This window comes from Nycticebus coucang, chromosome 8 (assembly GCF_027406575.1).
Source record: "Nycticebus coucang isolate mNycCou1 chromosome 8, mNycCou1.pri, whole genome shotgun sequence".
NCBI lineage: Eukaryota > Metazoa > Chordata > Mammalia > Primates > Lorisidae > Nycticebus > Nycticebus coucang.
The window spans coordinates 92,121,627-92,149,320 of NC_069787.1; the positions used below are offsets into that span (position 1 = coordinate 92,121,627).

Sequence of the window (27,694 nt, forward strand, 5' to 3'; positions counted from 1 at the left end):
AGTGCTACTAGAATAATTATTACAGTTGAGAAAAAGTATACCAGGGCAGTGCCTGTGGCTCAGTGGGTAGGGCGCCAGCCCCATATACCAAGGGTGGTGGGTTCAAATCCGGCCCAGGCCAAACTGCAACAACAAAAAATAGCTGGGCATTGTGGTGGGCGCCTGTAGTCCAGCTACTCAGGAACCTGAGACAAGAGAATCACCTAAGCCCAGGAGTTGGAGGTTGCTGTGAGCTGTGTGACGCCATGGCACTCTACTGAGAGTGATAAACTGAGACTCTGTCTCTACAAAAAAAAGAAAGAAAGAAAAGAAAAAGTTATTACAAATATCTGTTACAGAGTAAATTATAAAGCATTTAAATTTTTTTGTTTTTGTTTTTGAGACAGAGCCTCAAGCTATCACCCTGGGTAGAGTGCCGTGGCATCATAGCTCACAGCAACCTCCAACTCCTAGGCTTAAGCAATTCTCTTGCGGGTGGCACCTGTGGTTCAGGGAGTAGGGCGCTGGTCCCATATGCCAGAGGTGGCGGGCTCAAACCCAGCCCTGGCCAAAAAACCACAAAAAAAAAAAAAAAAAAAGCAATTCTCTTGCCTCAGCCTCCCAAGTAGCTGGGACTACAGGCACCCGCCACAGTGCCTGGCTATTTTTTGGTTGCAGCCATCATTGTTGTTTGGCGGCCCCGGGGCTGGATCTGAACCCGCCAGGTCAGATGTATGTGGCTGGCACCTTAGCTGCTTGAGCCACAGGCGCCGAGCCAGCATTTAAATTTTTTTTTAAAGGAAATAGATTAGGACAAGATGGCAGGACTGTTTAAGACCAGGAGTTTGAGACCAGCCTGAGAAAGAGTTAAGATCTCATCTATACTAAAAATAGAAAAATTAGTTGGGTGTTGTGGTGGGCCCTGTAGTCCCAGCTACTCCAGAGGCTTGAGCTCAGGTGTTTGAGGTTATAGTGAACTACAATGATTCCACTGGATTCTAGACCAGGTGATAGAATGTTTCCAAAAGGGGGGTGGGGTAGGGGGACAATTAGTGGAATGAATATCTCACTACTGTAAAGGGCATTAAAGATGATCTGAGAACACCAAAGTTCTGCTAAAGACACTAATATATAACTGGATAATTATATATGTATAAAACATGGCTTGGCGGGGCCAGGGGTGGTGGTTCACGCCTATAATCCCAACACTCTGGGAGGTCTAGGCGGGTGGATTGCCTGAGTTCACAGGTTTGAGAACAGCCTGAGCCAGAGCCAGAGCCAGACCCTGTCTCTAAAAACAGCCAGGTATTGTGGCAAGCACCTGTAGTCCCAGCTGCTCAGGAAGCTGAGGCAAGAGAATCACTTATGCCCAAGAGTCTGAGGTTGCTGTGAGCTGTGAGGTAACAGCATTCTACTGAGGGCAATAAAGTGAGACTCTGACTCAAAAAAAAAAGGCTCAGTGCCTGTAGCACAGTGGTTATGGCACCAGCCACATGCACTGAGGCTAGCAAGTTCAAGCCCGGCCTGGGGCCAGCTAAACAACGACAACTGCAAACAGAAAAAATACCCAGACGTTGTGGTGGGTGCCTATAGTCTCAGCTACTTGGGAGGCTGAGCCAAGAGAATCACTTAAGCCCAAGAGCTGGAGGTTGCTGTGAGCTGTGACACCACAGCACTCTACCAAAAAGAAAAATATACACACACACACCAAAGGAAATCAATTATAATAGGGGAAAATAAAAGTAATGCGTATGCTTTTTTTCGAGACAGGGTGTTACTCTGTTGCCTGGGCTAGAGTGCATCAGCATCATCATAGCTTACTGCAACCTCCAACTCTTGGGCTCAAGCAATCCTGCCTCAGCCCCGAATAGCTGGGATTACAGAGGTGCACCACCATGTCTAATTCTTGTTTTGTTTTGTTTTTTTTAAGCGATGAGATCTCACTATGTTACTCAGGTTGGTCTCAAACTTCTGGCCTCAAGTGATTCTTTCTCCTTGGCATCCCAAAGTGGTAGGATTACAGGTGTGAGACACTATGCATGATCTATACATGCATCTTAACAATCTAGCAGTGTATCTCATATCCACTATAATTTCGATGTAATGATGAACATTAACATTTTGAGGTATCGCCAAAAACCACAATACAGCTGACCCTTGAACAAACACAGGTTTGAACTACACAGGTCCACGTACACAAGGATGTTTTTCTGTAAAAGTTACGTGGAGTATGCCTGCCTCTCCTGCCTCCCCTTTCACCTCCACCACCCCCAAGACAGCAAGACCAACCCTTCACCCTCTGCCAACTCAATACTAAGACTATGATTATAAAACCTTTATGATGATCCACTTCTACTTAATGAATCTATTTTTTCTTCCTTATGATTTTCCTACTATTTTCTCTAGCTTACTTTATGACTATAGTATATAACATACAGCAAAATATGTTAATCAACTGTTATCAGTAAGGCTTCTAGTTAACAGTAGGCTATTAGTAATGAAGTTTTTGAAGAGTCAAAAGTTATGCATGATTCTCCAAACTGCAAAGCAGGCTGCAAAGCATCCCTACCCCCTGTGCTGTTCAATGATCAATGGTATATTATAAAAATATACAGCCAGTGCACTACATTAATTTATAATGGTACTAAAATCGTAAGTACTGAGAATACTGCTGTAGCTTGTTGTTTACTTTAATAATTATAAGAAATGCTTACTTCTAAATTAGAGGCTACCAAAAAGGTTATTTTCCTCCTAAGATCATAGATGCCATCCATGTTAAGACTTCTAACTGCGGGGTGGCGACTGTGGCTCAAAGGAGTAGGACACCAGCCCCATATACCAGCAGTGGCGGGTTCAAACCCAGCCTCAGCCAAATAAAAAAAAAGACTTCTAACTGCACACTATAACAATCCTTTTTTTTTTTTTTTTTAAAGAGACAGGGTCTTGCTATGTTGCCCAGGCTGGAGTGCAGTGGTTATTCACAGGCACGATCCCACTACTGATCAGCACAGGAGTTTTGACTTTCTCCATTTCTGACCTGGGCCAGTTCACCCCTCCTTAGGCAACCAGTTCACCCCCTCCTTAGGCAACCGCTCCCGGGAAGTCACCATACTGATGCCAAACTTAGTGTGGACACCCAATCAGCATAGTGTACTATAGCCCAGAACTCCTGGACTCAAGCAATCCTCCTGTCTCAGCCTCCCGAGTAGCTGGGACTACAGGCACAGGCCACTGCATCCGGCTACAACAATCCTCTTAATACTGGCATTTAAAGGACCCATAGGGCTAGGTATGGTGGCTCATGCCTGTAATCCAGCACTTTGAGAGGCCAAGGTAAGAGGATTGCTTGAACCCAAGTTCAAGGCTGCAGTGAGCTATGATCACACCACTACACTCCAGCCTGAGCAACAGAGTAAAATTCTTTCTCCAAAAAATATAAAAAAACCAGCTGGGCGTTGCGGTGGGCTCCTGAAGTCCTAGTTACTCTGGAGGCTGAGGCAAGAGGACTGCTCGAAACCAGGAGTTTAAGGTTGCTATGAGCTATGACGCCATGGCACTCTACCCAGGGTGACAGAGTGAGACTGTGCCAAAAATAAATAAAACAAATTTTAAAAGAACCAATCATTGGCCCTTCTCTTTCTACCAAAGATCCCTTGGTAATCTCATCCAGCCTCCAAGTTCTGGCTTTGAATGATAACTAAATTGATGACTACCAAATTTATCTCCATTCCAAGACCTTTCCCCCTAAATTCCAGACTCAGATGTCAACTTGACCCAAATGTCTAACAATAAATCTCAAACTTAACCATGTCTAAAACTGAACTCCTAATCTAGTACCCAAACTTACTCCTTCCACAGTCATCACTAACTAAGCTGATGGCAACTTTCTAATTGCTCAGTCCTGGAATAATCCTTGGCTCTTCTCTCACAAGCCACATCTGATCTATCAACAAGTCATATTAGTTTGATCTTCAAAATATATCCAGATTCCATGCATATCTCACCATTCTTATGTTACCATCTTGGTAACAGCATCTCTCTTCAGGATCACTAGCTTCCTTACAAGTCTCCAGGCTTCCATTGTTGTTCCCCTCTGCAATGTGAGTGATCCTTTGAAGGTGAAAAGCAGACCATGTCACTCCTCTGTTCAGAACTCCCAGCATAGTCCTCAGAATGGCTCTAAAGGGCCCTATGAAATCTGCTCCCCTCCCCATGCTGACCCAATTTATAATTACCCTTCTTAACTCATTTCATTCTAGCCAAATCGACAGGTCTGCTTCAACACCTTGAAACTATTCCCTCTATTTGAAATGCTCCCCGCCCCACCCCAGATAGTAACACAACTCTCTCCCCCTAAGTCTTTGTCTAAATATCACTCTCTCTGGGCAGCGCTTGTAACTCAGTGGGTAGGGTGCCAGTCCCATATAGCCAGGGGGTGGGGGTGGGGGTTTCAAACTGGTCCAGGCCAAACTGCAACAACAACAAAAAATAGCCAGGCCTTGTGGCGGGCGCCTGTAGGCCCAGCTACTCAGGAGGCTGAGGCAAGAGAATTGCCTAAGCCCAAAGAGTTGGAGGTTGCTGTGAGCTGTGACACTACAGCACTCTACCGAGGGCAATAAAGTGAGGCTCTGTCTCTAATAAAATAAATAAAAATAATAAATAAATATCGCTCTCTCGTCCAGTCCACCCCACTTACATTGCAACCTCTACCTCAACAATTCCAAATTCCCCTTCACCCGATTCAATTTTTCAGAGCACTTACCTTTGAACATTCTATGTAATTTATTGTTTATCACCCTCAGTAGGATGTAAACCCTACAAGGACAAAGTTTCATTCATTTTGCCCATCACCCCTAGCGTGCCTACATTTGGCACACAACAGACATGCATACCTTCAAAGTAATATTACTGTAAAGTACTTGCCTATCTCCCTCAGTAGGAGAGTTCCTTGAAGATGATGTCTGGATCTAATTTGCAATGTCCTCAACACCTGTCCCTGGGCCTGACCCATAAGGGACACCTAACACACAGATACTCGAGTGATTACAGCCATTTTCACCTGAAACACAAAGTCCTAAATGCTGCCAAAATAAAAGGTCATACAGCTGTATCTGACTGAAACCATACAAGACAAATACAGAACATCAGATCCTAAGAGTTACTTCAAAACTAAAAACATTTTTGCCTCAATTTCATGTATCTAAGAACCATTTCAAACTATACAAAGTCTGAAAGGGATATTTGACATTTCCTTCCCTAGACATGTGAAGGCATGTTCAAGCCTACTGAATCTTTTTCATGCTTAAGTCCTACCTCTTAAATTTTCCCTGATGTCCCCAGCTAGAAGCACTTACACATACCACATTCTGCACCAAGTGTTTTTTCATGCATTATATCATTCAATCCTCCCTAGTAACTTTCTACCATTAGGATGAGAAAACCCAAGCTCAGAGACGAAGTCACTTCTCCCAGGTTAAACTTGTGTCCAAACCCAGGCCTGCCTGAAATCTAAGTTCTTTAATCCTATACTGCCTTTCTCTTTCCAACATTATAAACACTGAATAGCTCATACACACTACCTCATAGAATTTGTTGTCACTTATCTTCTCTAAGCTTCATTTTCTTCACTTGCAAAATATGTGATATGGTTCAATACACCTAACAAGATCCCCTTCTAGTCCTTACAGTATTACAAAAATGAAAAAAAAATGCAATTCTTTACATACTCTATATAGGTTAATACACAAAAAAATATATCAGAACTTCCACAGTCACTGTTAGAAATCCGGCAGCAGAGACAGAAAACAGTAAAAATAAAAACTCCAAGACTTCATGTGAAACAGTAAAATACTCTTTTTTTAGAGACAGAGTCACACTTTATCACACTCGGTAGAGTACTGTGATGTCACAGCTCACAGCAACCTCCAACTCCTGGGCCTAGGCGATTCTCTTGCCACAGCCTCCGGAGTAGCTAGGACCACAGGTGCCCGCCACAACGCCCAGCTATTTTGGGGGAGGGCGGGGTGTGTGTGCTATTTTTTGGCTGGGGCAGAGTTCAAACCCTCCACCCTCAGTATATGGGACTGGTGCCCTACTCACTGGGCCACAGGCAACCACTCCGGAAACAATAAAATATTGATTCCTTCCCCACTTATGTCCAAAGATGCATTTCTGAGTCCTTTTCCCCACATATTATGAAAAACTGTTTTCCCACAAGAAGTGTAAAAATGTGATCTTAAAGCTTAAAGTTTGGACTTCACCAAAGAACCTGGTATAAGGAACTGAAAGTAGGCACTTAGCCCACTCAGGGCTAAAATGTTACTTTGTATAGGACAAGTGCTCAATAAGCATTTACTGAATCACAATACAGACTTGGGGGGGGGTTCAAACTAAAAACATATAACATGAGCTTTATAACTGGCCTGATTGTGCTGTAAATCAAAACAATCTAAGGTTACATTAACTTACAGCAGAGAACCCATGAAAAGGATAAAATCCATGTTAACTTACTATTCCAACTTAAGAGATGGGTTTTGCCTTAGGAAAGTAAAACTATTTCTCTCTCTCTGCAGAAATCACCATCAATACCTCAACAAAATCCTTTTGTGTGGCAATCAAATCTAAGATCAAATAAGATCAAGACTTTCCTGAATCAAGGTGAAAAGATGCAGCAAGTGACTCAAAAGTGAAGCACAGCAAACCTAAAATAAGCTCTTAGAATCATTCTGGTCATAAAAGTTCGACAGTTTTATTCCAAACCCCTCAATCCTTGAGTTTGAAATCAATATTATATTTCTAGGTCTAAACTTCAACACCAGCAAATGGAGTTTAAGATTGGCTTTTCAAAACAATGGTCTTGCGAGGGTGTAAGGAAAGAAGTGACACCAGGTTTCAAAGTGGAAGCTTTCTGAGGTATCAGATATAGCTGTAGATACAGTCCTCACAAGAAATCTAAAAATGTCCTAGACTGAAAAAGTACTACGGGGCAACACATTTTGGTCTTCCAGAGCGCTGTCTTCTTTAGAGAATCCTCAAACGACTCGTGGTTTTTAACTAAGTCTTCACAAGTAGAAAGTCATCCATTTATGGAAAGAGGTTCCTCTTAACAAGAAAATAAAGTATCCGAAAGTATGAAAATCTCATAATCTGGAAGAAAAGATATGCCCATCAGAAAGCTTTCATTTTCGGGCGATAAAACAAACCCGGTGACACTTCAACAACAGGACCACGCAAACCTCGCCACCATTACAAAACTCAAGTGCCAAAGGTGCAGAATGTGAAGCCGGAAGCACTACAAGGCCAGCACTGAGTTTCCCAGGAGGAAAAATCAAACCCGACAGCGCAGCGCAGGCCCCTCGGAGACCCGGGGCCAGGCGACGCGCGCTAGGCCCTTCCGGTCGAGCCGCCGTCACGGGGAGGCCGGGGTACGGACTGGGCTTCCACCCGAGCCCGAGGATTCGCGGCCTACCCTCGCCGGCGCCCTCCTGCTGGGCATGGCACCGGCAGGTCTTCCGAATGGGGCCCTTTGCTTGCAGCAGGGCAAATGCGAGCTACAAGAAGCCCGCGGGGACCAACGAACCACTGGCAGGCCAGACCCGAGCGGACACGGCGGCGGCTGGGGCGGCCGTGGCCGCCCCTCCCCCACCGACCCGGCCCAACTGCCGCAGCGTCGCGAGCAGCGGCGCTAATGCCGGGCCGAGCCACTGGCCCGGGGAGACCCAGGCTAGGCGGCCCGAGGTGGCGGCGCGGGCCTGCTCCCCACACCGACAGCGCGAGGCCGCCGTGGGCCCGTTACTCCCAGCGCAGGCCCGCGCCGCCATCCGTCAGGACGCGCTGCCCTCGGCAGGGACTGAGGCGGCCGACCGCAGCGGAAGGCCGCGGAGCTGATACTTACTCAGGGGTCGGGTGCTCAGGGTCGTAGAAATCCCCCATCTTTGGAGGCGGCTGCGGCGGCAGCTGCTTCATCCGGAGCGGCTAGAGGCGGCGACGCAAGCCCCCTCCCCACGGCAGGGCAACGCGGGGGAGGGGAAGGGAGGAGGCCGCTGGTCCGACCGCGGCTGCGGCGGCAGTGGCGGCCCGCGTCGCTGGCTCGCTAGCTCCCTCCCTCCGGCGCCCGCCCGCTCGCTCGCTCGCCGCTCTCTCCCTCTCACACTCTCTCTGGGAGCGACGCACTCCCCACCCGCCCCTCAGCTCCGCAGGCCCGGCCCCTTAAAGAGACACGCACTATCTCCCGTTGCGCCGCCAGTCTACGCGCCTGCAGCTACTCCCAGTACCTAGGCTGCGGCCAGCGGGCGGGCGGGCGGAATACAGCCCTGCGGACCCGGCTTGATCCTGCCTGCGACTTTCCAGAACAATTAGCTCGGGCCGGAGTGCTGTAGGTTGATGCGGGATCCGGAGGGGTGGCATCGCGACCCCTCCCTCAGCCCGTTGGGCGGCTGGGGGCGGAGACGTGACCTGGCCCGCTAGCCGATTGTTTGCAGGCGTAGTCAGGAGGACTCCCGGAGCTCGCCAGGGCTGTAGCCTACTTTCCCAGCAGTTCTCCGGGAGCCCATGAGTCCGCAGCAGTGCCCAGGGCACCTCCTCCAGACCTCCGAGCTCTGAGGTAACGTGGCTGCTGCTTCTCCTGGACCCCTACCCCTACTCGCCCCTCTGTTTTTCCTTCTTGCTCTCCTCTCTTACCCCTTCATCTCGCTCCTGTAGCGAGTACGGAAGCGGAGCTGGACCGGAGATGCGCTCTAAGGCCGAATTCTGGGGCCGTCCCCTCTGTCCTCCGGGTCTTCTGTCCTCATCGCTCAGCTCTGTGCGGTGTTCCCACCACCTCCTACTCTCCACCTGGGTGTAGTTTTCTGCCCCCACCCCAGAATCTGGAAGGCTACAGCTCCCGTGTTCGGCATGATTTTTGAGGCCCTGCAGACAGGGTCCTGACAAAAAGGTTATTAATCATTTTCTTGCAAAAATGAGAAGTTGAGGCCGGGAGTGGTGGCTCATGCCTATAATCCTAGCACTTTGGGAGGCTGAGGTCGGTGGATTGCTTGAGCTCACGAGTTCGAGACCATCCTGAGCCAGAGAGAGACACCCCCCCCGTCTCTAAAAGTAGCAGGGGGTGGGAGGACGGGCGCAATGACTCATGCCTGTAATCCTAGCACTCTGGGAGGCCGAGGCGGGTGGATTGTCTGAGCTTATGAGTTCGAGACCAGCACCGAGGCGGGTGGATTGTCTGAGCTTATGAGTTCGAGACCAGCATCGAGGCGGGTGGCTTGTCTGAGCTTATGAGTTCGAGACCAGCACCGAGGCGGGTGGCTTGTCTGAGCTTATGAGTTCGAGACCAGCATGAGCAAGAACGAGATCCAGTCTCTAAAAACAATAGCTGGGGGCGGCGCCTGTGGCTCAAGGAGTAGGGCGCCGGCCCCATATACCGGAGGTGGTTCAAACTCGGCCTTAGCCAAAAAAAAAAAAAAAAAAATCGCTGACGTTGTGGCGGGCGTCTGTAGTCCCAACTACTTGGGAGGCTGAGGCAAGAGACTCACTTGAGCCCAAGAGTTGGAAGTTGCTGTGAGCTGTGTGACACCACAGCACTCTACCCACGGTGACAAATTGAGACTGTTTCAAAAAAAAAAAAAAAAATTACAAGATGAAATTAAGTAGGGTAACTTTAAAGGGCTAAGAGTTTTTTTGTTTTTTTTGTTTGTTTGTTTGTTTGAGACAGAGTCTCACTATGTGGCCCTGGGTAGAGTGCCGTGGTGTCACAGCTCACAGCAACCTCCAGCTCTTGGGCTTAAGTGATTATCTTACCTCAGCCTCCCAAGTAGCTGGGACTACAGGAGGTTTTTTTTTTGTTGGCAGTTGTCATTGTTGTTTAGCTGGCCAGGGCCGGGTGTATGTGACTGGCACATTAACTACTGTGCTAGGGAGCTGAGCCTTTTTAGTTATTTTGGGAAAGAGAAATAGGAATGTATACATTCATGCTCAACTTTCAGGACATTGAAGAGTTCATGGCAACTTATAACTTTGAACTTGGAGGTCAGCGGTATGGGGAATTTTTTTGTCACTATAATTTTGAAATTGGGCTCGGTGCCTGTAGCTCAGCAACCAGGACGCCAGCCATATACACCGGAGCTGGCAGGTTCGAACCCAGCCCAGGCCTGCCAAGCAACAATGACAACTACAACCAAAACATAGCTGGGCGTTGTGGTGGGTACCTGTATTCCCAGCTACTTGGGAGGCTGAGGCAAGAGAATCACTTAAGCCCAGGAGTTGGAGGTTGCTGCGAGCTGTGACACTACTGCACTCTACAGAGTGTGACAAAGTGAGACTCTGTCTCTAAAAAAAAAAAAATAGCTGGGTGCAGTAGCTCAACTTGTAATCCCAGCACTTAAGGAGGTGGAAGGATCTGAGACTAGGAGTTCAAGATTACAGTGAGCTGTGATGGTGCCACTGCACTCCTGCCTGGGCATTAGAGTGAGATCCTGTCGCTTAAAAAAAAAAAAAAAAAAAGGCAGCCCAGTAGCTCACACCTTAATCCTAGTGCTCTGGAAGGCCGAGGTCAGGAGATTGCCTGAACTCAGGAGTTCCAGACCAACCTGAGCAAGAGTGAGACTCCATCTCTATTAAAAATAGAAAAGCTAGCCAGGTATTTGTATCAGGCCCCTATAGTCCCTGCTACTTGAGAGGCTGAGGAAAGAGGATTGCTCTAGCCCAAGAGTGAGATTACTGTGAGCTATGACATCATAGTACTCTACCTAGGGGACAGAGTGAGACTCTCTCAAAAAAAAAAAAAAAAAAAAGTTGAAACTCTCTGCCTTAGATGTCACATATGCCATAGGCCCATTGGGAGCCATTTGACTTTAGAAGAGCAGGAAAGGGCTATTTTAGGTGGAGGTGGCTGAAAAATGTAAGTATCTGATAAGGACCTAAGCTGAGATAGGTGAGAAAAAAGTAGTCAGTTGCAGGCTTCCTATCTCCTTAATAACAATGTTGGCAATTTTCTTGCAGGAGGTGCAGCTTGGCTCTGGAATCCATAGTCTCATGATAGCATTGATTGGGTCAGAACCCAATGCAGTAGACATATTAAACCATGGGGATCAGTGGGAAATTTTAAGCCCCCAACAAATAAATGAGATGTAGACGTAGTGTTTTCATCTATGATTATACTCGGAGTTCTCTGGACTCGTGTTTTTAAGTCAAGAAGAATACATCCTCAGAACACATGCCATAGAGGAAGGAGATGACTCCTTCAATAAATTCCTCAGACTCAACGCCTGTAGCTCAGTGGTTAGGGCGGCGGCTACATACACCTGGGCCTGCTAAACAACAGTAACATCTGCAACCAAAAAATAGCCAGGTGTTGTGGCAGGTGCCCGTAGTCCCAGCTACTTGGGATACTGTGGAAAGAGAATCACTTGAGCCCAAGAGTGGCTGTGAGCTGTGATGCCACAGCACTCTACCAAGGGTGACATAGTGAGTGTGAGACTCTGTCTCAAAAAAAATAACTTCTTCAGTGAGATGGGTGCTGGCAAACATGTGCCCAGGGCAGTGTTTGTAGAACTAGAACCCACAGTCATTGACAAAGTTCACACTGGTACCTTCCACCACCTAGTTCACACTGATCAGCTCATCATAGGCAAGCAAGATGCAGCCAATAATTATGCCCATGGGCACTACAGCGTTCACAAGGAGACCGTTGACCTTGTCATAGACCGAATTCACAAGCTGGCTGAACAGTGCACAGGTATTAGGTCTTCTTGGTTTTCCATGGCTTTGGCAGAGTGATTGCTTCTGGTTCACCTCTCTGCTGATGAAATGCCTCTCTGTTGATTATGGCAAGAAGTCTAAACTGGAGTTCTCCATTTATCCAGCCCCCCAGGTTTCTACAGCTGTAGTTAATCCATCCTCACCACCCACACCACTCTGAAGCACTCTGATTGTACCTTCATGGTAGACAATGAGGCCATTTATTATATCTGTCATAGAAACCTCAATATTGACCACCCAACCTACACTAACCTGAACTGCCTTATTAGCTAGATTGTGTCCTCTGTCACCAGTTCCCTCAGATTTGATGGAGCCCTGAATGTTGATCTGACAGAACTGCAGAACAACTTGGTGCCCTATCCTGCATTCACTTTCCTCTGGCCACATGTTCCCCTATGATTTCTGCTAAGAAAGCCTACCATGAACAGCTTTCTGTAGCACAGATCACTAATGCTTGCTTTGAATCAGCCAAACAGGTAGTAAAATGTGACCCTCACCACAGTAAACATATGTCTTGTACTGTGATGATGTGGTTCCTAAAGTTGTCAATGCTGCATTGCCACCATCAAGACAAAGCGCATCATCCATTTTGTGGATTAGTGTCCCACTGGCTTCAAGGTTGGCATCAATTACCAGCCTCCCACTACGGTTCCTGGTAGAGACCTGGCTAAGGTACAGAGAGCTGTGTGCATGCTCACCAAAGCCATTGCTGAGGCCTGGGTTTGCCTGAACCACAAGTTTGACCTGATATACGCCAAGTGTGCCTTTGTTCACTGGTATGTAGGTGAGGAGATGGAGGAAGGAGAGTTTTCTGAGGCCTGTGAAGACATGGCTATCCTTGAGAAGGATTATGAGGAGGTTGATATGGATTCTGTTGAAGGAGGGGTGAGGAAAAAGGAGATGAATACTAATTATCCATTCTTTTCAGCCCGGCAGCATGTTGTACTCAGAATTTCAGCCTCATCAGCTGACAGGCATTAAAGCTTTCTGGTTAGATTGTTTTCACTCAGTAGCAATCATATCTTATTGTATGTGCCTGTAAAAATTTTCTTTTCAGTTTTGGCCGGGGCTGGGTTTGAACCTGCCACCTCCAGGTGGGGTGGTGCCCTACTCCTTTGAGCCACAGGTGCTGCCAACCTGTAAAATTTTTTCCAGGCTTTAAAAATAAAGTACTGGGGCCAAGCAGAGTGGCTCATGCCTGTATTCCTAGCACTCTGGGAGGCCAAGGCTGGCAGATTGCCTGAGCTCAAGAGTTCCAGACCAGCTGAACAAGAGCAAGACACTGTCTCTACTAGAAATAGAAAAATTAGTTAGGTGTGATGGTGCATGCCTATAGTCCCAGCTACTCAGGAGGCTGAAGTAGGAGGGTTGCTTGAGCCTAGCAGTTTGAGGTTCCTGTGAGCTATGATGCCACAGCATTCTAGCCTGGGACAACAGAGTGAGACTCTGTCTCAAAAAAAAAAAAAAATTAAAATTAAAAAAAAAAAGTGCATACCTTCTTTTCTGTGATTTGAAAATAAATAGAAGTCCTAACATGAAATATAAAAGGTATCTCATTTGGGCATGTGGCATGTGCCTGTAGTCCCAACTATTCTAGAGACGAAGGCAGGAGGATCACTTGAGCTCAGGAGTTCCAGGCTACAGTGAGCTATGATTGTGCCACTGTACCCCAGCCAGGGTGACAGCAAGACCCTGTCTCAAAAAATAAAAAGAGGTTGGGCAGCACCTGTGGCTCAGAGGATAGGGTGCCAGCCCCCATACCAAGGGTGGCGGGTTTGAACTCTGCCCCAGCCAAACTGGAACAAAAAAAATAGCCAGGCGCTGTGGCAGGCGCCTATAGTCCCAGCTACTTGGGAGGCTGAGGCAAGAGAATCGCCTAAGCCCAGGAGTTGGAGGTTGCTGTAAGCTGTGACACCACGGCACTCTACCGAGGCGAAACAATGAGACTCTGTCTCTAAAATAAATAAATAAAAATAAAAAGAGGCACTCCATTTTCACAGTGCTTAAAACCGTAAGAACCAGGCAGCACCTATGGCTCAGTGAGTAGGGTGGCGGGTTCGAACCCAGCCCCAGCCAAACTGCAACCAAAAAAAAAAATAGACGGGTGTTGTGGCGGGCGCCTGTAGTCCCAGCTACTTGGGAGGCTAGGCAAGAGAATAGCTTAAGCCCAAAAGTTGGAGGTTGCTGTGAGCTGTGATACCAGGCCACTCTACTGAGGGCGACAAAATGAGACTCTGTCTCTCTAAAAACAATAATAATAAGAACCTTTTCTTTAACATTTTGAGACAGGGTCTCACTTTGTTGCCCAGGCTATAGTGAAGTAGTATCATCATAGCTCACTATAACCTCAAACTCCTAAGCACAAGTGATACTCCTACCTCAGGCTCCCCAGTAGCTGGGACTACAGGCATGTGCCGCCACACACAGCTAATCTTTCTATATTTTATATATACAGATGGCTATGTTGTCTAGGCTGGTCTCAAACTTCTGGCCTCAAGCAATCCTCCTGCTTCAGCCTCCCAAAGTACTGGGATTACAGGTCTGAGCCACAATGCCCAGCATAAGAATCTTTAAATTGGTCCTGCTGTTACAATCTCTTGTGGGCCCAGACTACCCCCATCCCAGGGGACTCCAGGGTAGTCAGTAGTGGCCCTGAAACAAAATGAACTCTGGCATCTCCTGCTTTAGGGAAGACAGAAGGCCAAAGGTCAGTCATTCCCCACAAGTAGGTTGCAGGTACCCAGTAAGAGTGGAAGACGTGAAACTGGGGCAGGAGAGCACCAGTTGATTCCCTGAGCACGTTTCTCCAAAATTACATGTAAACAAATTTTTGAGGTAATATATTGACCAAATAGTTCTTAGGGCAGACACAACACAGAATCACTTAAATCAAGACAGTGAGGTAATCTGAGGTGTCACTGGGTGGTGCCTTTTTTCCATGTGTCCAGGCCAAAGTTCTGCTTCCTCAAATGGGAGCTGGCTAACACACTGGGAGAGAGGTAAAAGGTCATTCCCCCTTGAATCATAGCTGGAACTAAGGGGGACAGCCACCTCTACCCACTTATACCACACAAATCATATTCATATAACTTTTATACTATATTATACTTTTTCTATATATTAAATAATGTTAATTTTTTTTTTTTTTTTTTTAAGAGACAGAGTCTCACTTTGTCGCCCTCAGTAGAGTGCTGTGATGTCGTCATCGTCACTGAAACCTTAAACTGCTGGGCTTAAAAGCAATCCTGCTGGCTCAGGCCTGTGGAAATTTTAACACACTTCAAAACATTGGTTAGAGCTTGTAGACAAGAAACAGAAGAGAGGGCAGTGCCTGTGGCTCAAAGGAGTAGGGCGCCAGCCCCATATGCCGGAGGTAGCAGGTTCAAACCCAGCCCCGGCCAAAAACTGCAAAAAAAAAAAAAAAAGAAACAGAAGAGATGAGGAAGATGATTAATAAGATTGAACTAGGCTGAGTTCAATCACACCTATAATCCCAGCACTTGGGAGGCTGAGGCAGGTGGACTGCCTGATTCACAGGTTCGAGAGCGCAACCCAAGCAACAGTGAGACCCCCGTCTCTAAAAAATAGCTGGGCATAGTGGCAGGTGCCTGTAGTCCCAGCTGCTTGGGAGGCTGAGGCAAGAAAATCGCTTAAGCTCAATAGTTGGAGGTTGCTGTGAGCTGTGACACCAGTGCACTCTACTGAGGGCAACAAAGTGAGACTCTGTCTCAAAAAACAAAAACAAAGAAGATTGAGCTAATGGCTATATATAAAGTGTTACACTCAACAAGTAGAGAATCCACATACTTCTAATGCAAGTGTGGAATGTTTATGTAAATTGAAAATCATTTAAGTTCCTATGGTAATTCTCAAGAAATTTTAAATGATTAATATTATACAGGCCATATTCTCTGACTGCCATGCAGTTAAATTAGAAATCACTGTGTATGGGGCGGTACCTGTGGCTCAGTGGGTAGGACACTGGCCCCATATACTGAGGGTGGTGGGTTTGAACCCGGCCCCGGCCAAACTACAACAAAAAAATAGCCAGGCGTTGTGGTGGGCGCCTCTAGTCCCAGCTACTTGGGAGGTTGAGGCAAGAGAATTGCTTGAGACCAAGAGTTTGAGGTTGCTCTGACCTATGATGCCACAGCACTCTACTGAAGGCAAGTGAGACTCTGTCTAAAAAAAAAAAAAATAGGCAGTGCCCATAGCTCAGTGGGTAGGGCCCTGGCCACATACACAGAGGCTGGTGGGTTTGAAACCTAGCCCAGGCCAGCTAAAATCAATTAACAATTGCAACAAGGGCGGCGTCTGTGGCTCAGTGAGTAGGGCGCCGGCCCCATATACCGAGGGTGGCGGGTTCAAGCCCAGCCCTGGCCAAACTGCAACAAAAAAATAGCCGGGCGTTGTGGCGGGCGCCTGTAGTCCCAGCTGCTCGGGAGGCTGAGGCAAGAGAATCTCTTAAGCCCAAGAGCTGGAGGTTGCTGTGAGCTGTGTGACGTCATGGCACTCTATCGAGGGCGGTACAGTGAGACTCTGTCTCTACCAAAAAAAAAAACAATTGCAACAAAAAAATGGCCAGGCGGGTGCCTGTATTCCCAGCTACTTGGGAGGCGGAGGCAGGAGAGTCGCCTAAGCCCAAGAATTTGAGGTTGCTGTGAGCTGTGATGCTATAGCACTCTACCAAGGGTGACATAGTGAGACTCTGTCTCTTAAAAAATAAAATAGGAGGGCGGCGCCTGTGGCTCAGTCGGTAAGGCGCCGGCCCCATATACCGAGGGTGGCGGGTTCAAACCCGGCCCCGGCCAAACTGCAACCAAAAAATAGCCAGGCGTTGTGGTGGGCGCCTGTAGTCCCAGCTACTCGGGAGGCTGAGGCAAGAGAATCGCTTAAGCCCAGGAGTTGGAGGTTGCTGTGAGCTGTGTGAGGCCACGGCACTCTACCGAGGGCCGTAAAGTGAGACTCTGTCTCTACAAAAAAAATAAAATAAAATAGGAGCGGCACCTGTGGTTCAGTGAGTAGAGCACCAGCCCCATATACCAAGGGTGATGGGTTTGAACCCAGCCCCAGCCAAACTGCAACAAAAATAATAACAATAATTACTTTATGGGTGGCGTCTGTGGCTCAGTGAATAGGGCGTTGGCCCCATATACCGAGAGTGGTGGGTTCAAACCCAGCCCTGGCCAAACTGCAACAACAACAAAAATAGCCAGGCGTTGTGGTAGGTGCCTGCAGTCCCAGCTGAGGAGGCTGAGGCAAGAGAATCACCTAAGCCCAAAAGCTGGAGGTTTCTGTGAGCTGTAACGCCATGGCACTCTACCATGGGCGATAAAGTGAGACTCTGTCTCTAAAAAATATATATGTGGGTGTGATATTTATTTATTTTTGTTTTTAGAGATAGAGTCTCACTGTGTCCCCCTCAATAGAGTGCTTCCATGATACCTGGCTAGTTTTTTCTATTTTTAGTAGAGATGGGGTCTTGCTCTTGCTCAGGCTAGTGTTGAACTCCCTTGGTCCACCGCCTTGGTCTCCTAGAGTGCTAGGGATTACAGGCATGAGCCACCACACCCAGCCTGCTTTTGTCATTTTTCTTCTATCAAAGACTTTATAAGACCAGCCAAACTGCCTTATCACATACTTGTATAAGTTGCTGAAGCAAGATGAAATGGCAGCCATTGGGTGTTAAAGTAAACAACAACAACCAAACTTATTACTGTATTTCCCAATAATAATACCGTAACAGCAGGACTTCCCAACAACCAGTCTTCTCTTAGAACAAAAACAGTTTGCAGAAACCTGATTAAAAGGGCTGGGCAGGGCTGGGCAAGGCTGGGCGTGGTGGCTCACACCTATAATCCTAGCACTCTGGGAGGCTGAAGTGGGTTGATTGCCTAAGCTTACAGGTTAGAGACCAGCCTGAGCCAGAGTGAGACTTCATCTCTAACAATAACCAGGCATTGTGGTGGGTACCTGTAGTCCCAGCTATGTGGGAGGGTGAGGCAAGAGAATTGCTTGAACCCAAGAGTTTGAGGTTGCTATGAGCTATGACACTATGGCACTCTACCAAGGGTGACAAAGTGAGACTCCAAATAAATAAAAGGGCTGGACACACTGGCTCATGACTATAGTGCCAGCACCTTGGGAAGCTAAAGTCGGAAGATCACTTGAGGCCAGGAGTTCAAGATCAGCCTGAGAAACATAGCAAGACCTTATCTCTAGAAAATATAGAAAAATTACCCAGGCATGTAGCCGTGTGTACCAGTAGCCCAGCTACTCAGGAGGCTGAGGCAGGAGGATTGCTTGAGCCCACGAGTTTGAGATTGCGCACTCTAGCTCCGCAACAGAGTGACACTTTGTCTCAAAAAATTTTAAAAGGTGGCCAGAAGCAGTGGCTCAAGCCTGTAGGCCTCTGCAAGTGGATTGCTTGAGCTTAGGAGTTCGAAACCAGCCTGAGCAAGAGTGAGACTCTGTCTCTGCCTGTTGTCCCAGCTACTTGGGAGGTCGAGGCAAGAGAATCACTTGAATCTAAGAGTTTGAGGTTGCTATGAGCTATGAGGCCACAGCACTCAATCCCAGGGCAACTGAGTGAGACCCCGTCTCAAAGAAAAAAAAAAAGAGAGAGAGAGATACTTGATACGAAGAACTGAAACCAACATAAATTTCCTGTCCCCATGTTAAAAAATACTGGGACCAGGCATACTTCCCTGTTCTTGCATTAAATAATACTGAGAATGAGCAAAAATAACTTAGCTATTTATGCCAAGAAATATTTGTTCCTGGAAAATATGACTATGAACTAACAAAAAGAACATACTTATCAAAACTACAAGCTTATTCACCAAGACTTGCTTAGAGACTGTTACTTCTCTGTGCCTACCAATCCAAAATTGTGTCATAAACTCTGCCCAATCTCAGCCAGTTTCCTGCTTTACAAGACCTTTCTGAAAATAACTCCCTTTAGGCCCTAAACCCCTTATAAATGTCATCCTCTGATTTTTCCCTTCTGACAAACTATTATAACTGTCCTAAGTTGATGTTTTCCTTTATGCAGAAAGTTTAATAAATTTAGCTTTTCTTGATGGACAGATCTTCAGGAGGTCTTGGTCTTTTGGAGAGTTAATAGTTAATGGGGACAGGTGTGATGACTCAAACCTCCAATTCCTGCATTTTGGAAGGGCAAGGTAGGAGGATCACTTGAGACCAGGAGTTCAAGACCAGCTGAAGCAAGAGCCAGACCCCTTTCTACAAAAAATAGAAAAACTAGTGGGAGGTGGAGAAGAAGGGAAAAGAAAAATTAGCTGAGTGTGGTGGTATGTGCCTGTAGTTCTAGCTATTTGGGAGGCTGAGGCAAAAGGATAGCTGGCTTAAGCCCAAGAGTTTGAGGTTGCTGTGAGCTATGCTGATGCCACTGCACTCTAGCTGAGGCAATGGAGCAAGACCCTGTCTCCAAAAGAAAAAGAAAGTTATAATTATGACTACCATACACACAAACACGTGAGCCATCCAAAAAGTAGCCAATCATATACCGTGAAAAACATATACGTGGGCGGCGCCTATGGCTCAGTGAGTAGGGCGCTGGTGGCATATACCCAGGGTGGTGGATTCAAAACCTGGCCAAACTGCAAACAAAAAATAGCTGGGCATTGTGGTGGGCACCTGGAGTGCCAGCTATTCAGGAGGGTGAGGCAAGAGAATTGCCTAAACCCAAGAGCTGGAGGTTACTGTGAGCTGTGACATCACATCACTCTACTGAGGGTGACAAAGTGAGACTCTGTCTCTAAAACAAACAGATATAGGTGTCTGGCTGATACTTCCTAGACAGCCCTTGTATTGGATAAATATTTAACTCATTAATGAAAGAGGGAACCAGGACAATTTTACAAATTCAAAGAAGAATTTATTTATTTATTGTACAGAGACAGAGTCTCACTTTATCGCCCTCTTTACAGTGTTGTGGCATCACACAGCTCACAGCAACCCTCAACTCCTGGGCTTAGGCAATTCTGTGGCCTCAGCCTCCCGAGCAGCTGGGATTATAGGCGCCTGCCACAACACCCAGCTATTTTTTTGTTGCAATTTGGCTGGGGCCTAGTTTGAACCCACCACCCTCAGTATATGGGGCCGACACCCTACTTACTGAGCCATAGGTGCTGCACTCAAGAAGAATTTAATAAGTATTAATAAGTGTTTTGAGGTGATTGTTATCCCAGTTACCCTGATTTGATCATTATACATTGTACACATGAATCAAACTGATACAGGATTCCACCACTCAGGGCTAAACAGGGAGCCCCCCGTTCTCTAGGCCCAGGTGAGCGCAGAGGTCAGACCCCCCATTTCCAGGCACAAACAGATTGCCTTTTTCAGGACACACCCTCTGGGCTCTGATAAGATCATGAACAAAGCAGCTTGTGATGGTTTTTTGGGTGTCCCACCTTGGATAGGAACACACACCCTAATCCCTTCTCAGGGATAAAGACTGTAAAGGACCAACTATCAGCCATGTGTAATCCTCAGAGTTAAGATCCCTAGATAAAAGAGCCCACGTGCAGACTCCCAAGAGAGTTCTTCAGTTCTTTCCCCCTTCCAGAAGCTCTGGTGCTTTTCTGTATTCCCTTCTAACTTCTAATAAAAGTCCTATCTTACCACTAATCTGTGGTCCATGGGTTCATTCTTCGAATCCCCGAGACCAAGGACCTACTGAAGAGTGAAATTCCGGTATCAAAAACACCACATGTGGGTTGGTGCCTGTGGCTCAGTGGGTAACACACCGGCCCCATATACCGAGGGTGGTGGGTTCAAACCCAGCCCCGGCCAAACTGCAACAAAAAAATAGCCAGGTGTTGTGGCAGGCGCCTGTAGTCCCAGCTACTTGGGAGGCTGAGGCAAGAGAATCGCTTAAGGCCAAGGATTTGGAGGTTGCTGTGAGCTGTGATGCCATGGCACTCTACCAAGGGTTAATAAGTGAGACTCTGTCTCAAGAAAAAAAATACCACATGTGGGCCACGTGCAGTGGGTCACGCCTGTAATCTTCGCACTCTGGGAAGCTGAGGCAGGAGGATTGCTTGAGCTTAGGAGTTTGAGACCAGCCTAAGCAAGATTAAGACCCCATCTCTACTATAAAAATAGAAAAACTAGGTGGGCATTTTGGCAGATACCTGTAGTCCCAGCTGTTCGGGAGGCTGAGGCTGAGGATTGCTGGAGACCAAGGATTTGAGATTGCTGTGAGCTACAATGGCAATAGAGACTCTATCTCACACACACACAAAAATACATCATATGTGCCACACAATGTGTACAGCTACTATATATCGATAAAAATGTTCAAAATAGGGCGGCGCCTGTGGCTCAGTGAATAGGGCGCCAGCCCCATATACCGAGGGTGGTGGGTTCAAACCCAGCCCCGGCCGAACTGCAACAAAAAAATAGCTGGGTGTTGTGGCGGGTGCCTATAGTCCCTGCTGCTCGGGAGGCTGAGGCAAGAGAATCACATAAGCCCAAGAGCTGGAGGTTGCTGTGAGCCGTGTGACGCCACGGCACTCTACCGAGGGCAGTAAAGTGAGACTCTGTCTCTACAAAAAAAAAAAATTTTTTTCAAAATAATGAAGTACCACATTTATATAAATCAGGAATGATGAAATTACAAATAGATGTAAAACTGGCTTCTTTCGGGAGGGGGTTGGGTGTAGAAACAGAATTTACATGTCTATGGGTAAGCATGTTTATATTTTCATCTGTTATCTACAATTTACTGGGCTGTAAAATAGCTTGGGAACAGTGAAAGGTCAAAGATCACTTAGAATCCCATAACTGGGAGGGTCTGCTAGATAACACCTTATTATGTATTAAAGACTCTAAACTTCAATCTTTTGGTCCATTTCAGACTTTTTCACAATGTTCCCTACAGGTATCTCTGGTCCAAGGCTTATATTCTATTTTGTATTGCCTCAGAAATGTGCGATCCACTGACCAAAAATCAAGTCTAGACTGAGAATTTCTGGGTACAGCTGGTGGTGGGGAAAGTGGATTGGAACCTCTATGCAATGCTCGAGGAAATATTAATAGCAACACAAGTGTCTGAGCCCTTTGGATTAAAGATAGTATAACAAAGGGAGGGTTCTCCATAGTTCTTTGTCCTATGAATCTCACACCTTTCTTTTCTTTTTTTTTTTTTTTTTTAGAGACAGAGTCTCACTTTACGTTTTTCTATTTTTAGTAGAGATGGGGTCTTACTCTTGCTTAGGCTGGTCTCAAACTCCTAAGCTCAAGCAATCCTCCTGCCTCAGCTTACCAGAGTGCGAAGATTACAGGCGTGACCCACTGCACGTGGCCCACATGTGGTATTTTTTTCTTTTTTTTTTTTTTTGACAGAGTCTCACTTATTAACTCTAGGTAGAATGCCATGGCGTCACAGCTCACAGCAACCTCCAAATCCTTGGCTTTAAGCGATTCTCTTGCCTCAGCCTCCCAAGTAGCTGGGACTACAGGCACCAGCCACAACACCTGGCTATTTTTTTGTTGCAGTTTGGCCGGGGCTGGGTTTGAACCCACCACCCTCGGTATATGGGGCCGGTGCCTTACCCACTGAGCCACAGGCACCGCCCGAATCTCACACCTTTCCAAAGAAAGCTTGGGTGCTATACTGGTTTAACTTTATCCTTTTCATTGTTCTTTTATAATATATTATTAAAAATACATAACATTATTAAACTTTATTAAATATTAAAGGTTTAACTATTTCATTGGCAATACCACTAACAACATAGCAACTGTTTTTTTTCTTTGTTCCATGTGTATGTGTGTGAATTTGTGTGTTTATACTGGGAAGTCCTGGGAAATAGTTGAAAACATGGCTCAGAGTTGTTACCCCCCAGGAGGAGGAAATTAGGATACTCATGCACCAAACTTCCTGGTTGACAGTTGCTCCTGAAGGTGTTAATTTCCTGGCATCTAAGACCACCCTGAAGCAGCATCTACATAGGAAGATGCATATACTTGCATTAGCAGGAATGGCAAGTGCAAGGGATGGTGGCATGACAGTACCTCCTATAGAAGGTGAGATTTAAGCAAGCACTTAAAGTCAAGATCATATAGGAGGCCAGGTCTGGTGGCTCAAACCTATAATCCTAGCACTTTGGAAGGCTGAGGCAGGACGATCATTTGAGCTCAGGGGTTTGAGACCAGCCCCTCTTTACTAAAAAAAAATTAAAATTAAAAAAAAAAAAAGAAAAATTAGCCTGATGTTGTGGCAGGTACCTGTAGTCCAACTACTCAGGAGGCTGAGGCAGGAGGACTGCTTGAGCCCAGCAGTTTGAGGTTGCTGTGAGCTATGATGATGCCACTGCACTCTTGCTTGGGTGACAGAGCAAGACTCTGTCTCAAAAAAAAAAAAAAAAAATTCATATAGGATCTTGTAAGCTGTTTTAAGGACTTGAGTTTGACCTGAGAGAAATTGTGAGCCATTACAAGTTCAAAAAGAGATATGATGTGATCTAACACATTTAAAAAGGATCAAGCAGGCTGCTATTCTGGAAATAAACTGTAAGAGAGCAAAGGAGGAAACTGGAAGATAGCAAGCTGTTGCAATATCCAGGCAAGAGATGTTAGTGGCTTAGAATAGGTGTAGTAGAAGGGGTAAGAAGTGGTCAGATTTTGAATATAGTAGGAAGATAAGGCCCAGTGATTTTTTTTTTTTTTTTTTTTTGAGACAGAGTCTCAAGCTGTCACCCTGGGTAGAGTGCTGTGGCGTCATCATAACTGACAGAAACCTCGAACTCTTGGGCTCAAGCGATCCTCTTGCCTCATTGTTTTCTATTTTTAGTAGAAACGGGGTCTCAATTTTTGCTCAGGCTGTTCTCAAACTTCTGAGCTCAAGCAATCCACTGGCCTCGCATAAGCCAGCATGCCCGGTCCCTACTGAATTTCTTCACAGATTCATGTGGGTGTGAGAGAAAGAGGAGTGAATTACAAAGCTAAAGATTTTAGCCTGATGGGGTGGCACCTCTGGCTCAGTGACTAGGGCTCCGGCCCCATATACTGAGGGTGGCGGGTTTGAACCCAGCCCCAGCCACGCTGCAACAAAAAGTAGCCAGGCATTGTGCTGGGTGCCTGTAGTCTCAGCTACTTGAGAGGCTGAGGCAAGACAATCGGCTAAGCCTAAGAGCTGGAGGTTGCTGTGAGCTGTGACGCCACAGCCCTCTACCAAGGGCAACAAAGTGAGACTCTATCTCTAAAATATATATATATATATATATTTTTTTTTTTTTTAGCCTGATCAATTGGACTAAAATAAGGGAGGGTATGGGTAAAGCATGTTTAGTTGGACAATTAGGCATTCGGTTTTGAATATGTTGATTTGTGGATGTATACTAGACATTCAAGTGGATATGTTAATTTAGCAGTTAACTATTTAGGTTTGGAGCTCAGAAGTATGCTCTAGGGTGGATATATTGGGAGCTGGTATATAGATTTTTAAGTCTTTGAATGAGATCATGAAGAGAGTGATCTATTATTTCTTTTTGGATCTGTGATTAAGTATATATTAGATCCTCTCATTCTGTCTACCATAGCTCTTATCCACACTCTCAATTTTTTTTTTGCAATTTTTGTCCGGCACCCTACTCCTTTGAGCCAGAGGTGCCGCCCTCCACACTCTCGATTTTCCATTTCTTTAACCTTCTTCATTGCATTCTAGGCAATTCCCTCAGGTCCAGTTTTCAGGTCATTAACTCTCTTTTACTGTTCTAGTCTGTCATTTTAATTTTTAGGACTTTTTTCAATTCTAGAAGTTTTTCTTTTTAAAAATTTTGCTGTGTGGCCAAGTGTCATGGCTCATGCCTGTAATACCAGCACTTTCGGAGGTCAAGAAGGAAGGATCACTTGAGGCCAGGAGACTGAGACCAGCCTGTGCAACATAATAAGACTCTGTCTCTACCAAAAGAAAAAAAAATCGGCAATCTGGCCAGTCCTGGTGTCTGAGTGATTCCCAGGGCCCAGCAAAGGACCAAGTTTCCAGAGCCCTGAAGACAAGGGGTAACACACCAAAATATGGACTCATTTTCCACTCCACCTTCATTGGCCGAGCAGCTGCCAAGAACAAAGGCCGAATCTCCCGATACCTGGCAAACAAATGCAGTATTGCCTCACGAATCGATTGCTTTTCTGAGGTACCCACGAGTGTATTTGGGGAGAAGCTTCGGGAACAAGTTGAGGAGTAGCTGTCCTTTTATAAGACTGGAGAGATTCCACGAAAGAATCTGGATGTCATGAAGGAAGCAATGGTTCAGGCAGAGGAAGCGGCTGCTGAAATCCCTAGGAAACTGGAGAAACAGGAGAAGAAACGCTTGAAGAAGGAAAAGAAATGACTGGCTGCACTTGCCTTCACTTCTTCAGAAAACAGCAGTAGCACTCAGGAGAAGTGTGAGGATACAGTGGAAAAACCCAAAAAGAAAAAAAAGCAAAAGCCCCAGGAGGTTCCTCAGGAGAATGGAATGGAAGACCACCCATCTATCCCTGTCTCTAAACCCAAGAAAAAGGAATCTTTTTCCAAGGAGGAGTTGGTTAGTAGTGATCTTGAGGAGGCCACTAGCATTGTAAGTCCCCCCAAGAAGAAGAAAGCTTCACCCAAGGAGGAAATAGTAGTTAGTGATCCTGAAGAGGCAGGCAACAAGAGCATGTCTAAGAAAAAGAGGAAATTCTCCTCTAAGGAGGAGATAGTCAGCAGCGGGCCGGAACAGGTTGTAGGCATCAAAAGCAGCTTCAAGAAGAAAAAGTTCCACAAAGATCCCCGGGAAGATTAGAATGGACATTCCCTGTGAGGAAGGGGTATCCCATACCCCACAGAGACATTTCCCACCCTGTGTCCCATGCCTCAATAAAAACAAATTCACACACACAAAAAAAAATCGGCAATCTCTTTTAATGATCTTCCTCATATTTTGATTATTAATTGTCTTACCTATTTATTACTTACAATTTATCATAAGTCCTTATAAGTCTGTTTTCATTGTGCCTCCACCATGATACGTTGTTTCTGGGTATGTATTGTTTAATTTTTCGAACTCATGTTTACTAGGGTATTATCTGTAGGGATGCTGTGTGACTGGGAAAAGAGCACGTACAGAACTTAAAATTTGATTTTACTATTACATTTTGATTTCATTATTACATATACCAATAAGCCTGGGGCTAATTTTTATGCTAATTCTTTGTGATTCCTGAACCACATAGTATAAATTTGAATAACAAACCTATACATGGTAGCAAATTCTCATGGAACCTCAACCCTAGGGAAAGTTCCTTGTTATTTCTCCATGTCAGTGGGGGAACTTTTTGTAGCTCACTTCTTCACCAAGGATGAAGGCTTCAGAGTGCCATTTTTATGCAGGTAGTCCCATTTTCAAGCTTCTTTTCTTTCTTTCTTTTTTTTTTAGAGACAAGTCTCACTTTATCACCCTCGGTAGAGTGCCATGGAGTCACAACCTCAAACTCCTGGGCTTAAGTGATTTCTTGCCTCAGCCTCCAGAGTACCAAGTAGCTGGGACTACAGGTGCCCACCAGAACGCCCAGCTATGTTTTTTTGTTGTAGTTTGGCCGGGGCCAGGTTCGAACCCGCCACCCTTGGTATATGGGACTGGCGCCCTACCCACTGAGCCACAGGCCCTGCCCTTTTTTTTTTTTGAGACAGAGTCTTACTTTGTCACCCTTGGTAGAGTGCAGTGGCTTCATAGCTCACAGCTACAGCACCCAGATATTTTTAGAAAGGTCTTGCTCTGGCTCAGGCTGGTCTTGAACCTATGAACTTAGCGATCCACCTGCCTTGGCCTCCCAGAATGCTGGGATTACAGGCATGAGCCACCATGCCTGTCCCCATTTTCAACTTTCTATCTGGTATGGGCCAAAGTTTCATTTCTTGTACTCATGTGGACATTAATACTCAAGAGCAACGATCCACTCACACACGTGCTCCTGGTCCTTGGAAGCTACAGCATGTTCACATGCTGACCACTCTGGATTTCAGTTCTCCCTGCTCCTGGCACTTCTCTTTCTTTCTTGCAAATTTAACTTTGTACGCTTGTCCCCCAGTGTATTTTGGGGATTGGTTGTAAGACCCCTCACATGTACCAAATCCATGCAAAAGGTTCTACAGTCAGCCTTTCAGACTGACTTATAGGAAAAGTCAGGCTTCCGTAGAGTTTCACACACCACGAACGCTAAATTTTTGACACCCATTTGGTTGAAAAAAAATTTGCATGGGTGGTGCCTGTGGCTCAACAGAGTAGGGCGCCGGCCCCATATGCGGAGGTGGCAGGTTCAAACCCAGCCTCGGCCAAAAACTGAAGAAAAAAAATTTTTCATTATGGGCGGCGCCTGTGGCTCAGTGAGTAGGGTGCCAGCCCCATATACCGAGGGTAGCGGGTTCAAACCCAGCCTCGGCCGAACTGCAACCAAAAAATAGCCGGGCGTTGTGGCGGGCGCCTGTAGTCCCAGCTGCTCGGGAGGCTGAGGCAAGAGAATCGCGTAAGCCCAAAAGCTGGAGGTTGCTGTGAGCCGTGTGACGTCATGGCACTCCACAGGCGGCAAAGTGAGACTCTGTCTCTACAAAAAAAAAAAAAAAATTTGCATTGTATGTGGACCTGGACAATTCAAACCCATGTTTTTCACAGGTCAACTGTATGTTTAAAAATGTTATATTTCAGGCGGCGTCTGTGGCTCAGTGAGTAGGGCGCCGGCCCCATATGCTGAGGGTGGCGGGTTCGGACCCAGCCCGGGCCAAACTGCAACAGAAAAATAGCCGGGCGTTGTGGCGCGCGCCTGTAGTCCCAGCTGCTCGGGAGGCTGAGGCAAGAGAATCGCATAAGCCCAAGAGTTAGAGGTTGCTGTGAGCCGTGTGACGCCACGGCACTCTACCCGGGGGCGGTACAGTGAGACTCTGTCTCTACAAAAAATAAATAAATAAATA

The 27,694-nt window shown here is 46.3% G+C and overlaps 1 protein-coding gene and 2 pseudogenes across 2 annotated transcripts in view; 2 read left to right on the plus strand and 1 right to left on the minus strand.

Moving 5' to 3' along the window:
* SETD2 (SET domain containing 2, histone lysine methyltransferase) overlaps positions 1 to 8,111 on the minus strand; it is a 168,925-nt gene extending 160,814 nt beyond the window's left edge. The window contains exon 1 of the mRNA XM_053600468.1: positions 7,874 to 8,111. Coding sequence (XP_053456443.1) covers positions 7,874 to 7,944 — 71 coding nt within the window. The 5' untranslated portion in view covers positions 7,945 to 8,111. The remainder of the gene's footprint in view (positions 1 to 7,873) is intronic.
* Positions 8,112 to 8,286: 175 nt separating this feature from the next.
* On the plus strand, positions 8,287 to 25,617 carry LOC128592539 (nucleolar protein 56-like; annotated as a pseudogene). The gene is made up of 2 exons (XR_008381913.1): positions 8,287 to 8,581; positions 24,501 to 25,617. The product of XR_008381913.1 is annotated as a nucleolar protein 56-like (transcript).
* Positions 8,622 to 12,641, plus strand: LOC128592530 (tubulin alpha-1B chain-like; annotated as a pseudogene).
* Positions 25,618 to 27,694: the final 2,077 nt, after the last annotated feature.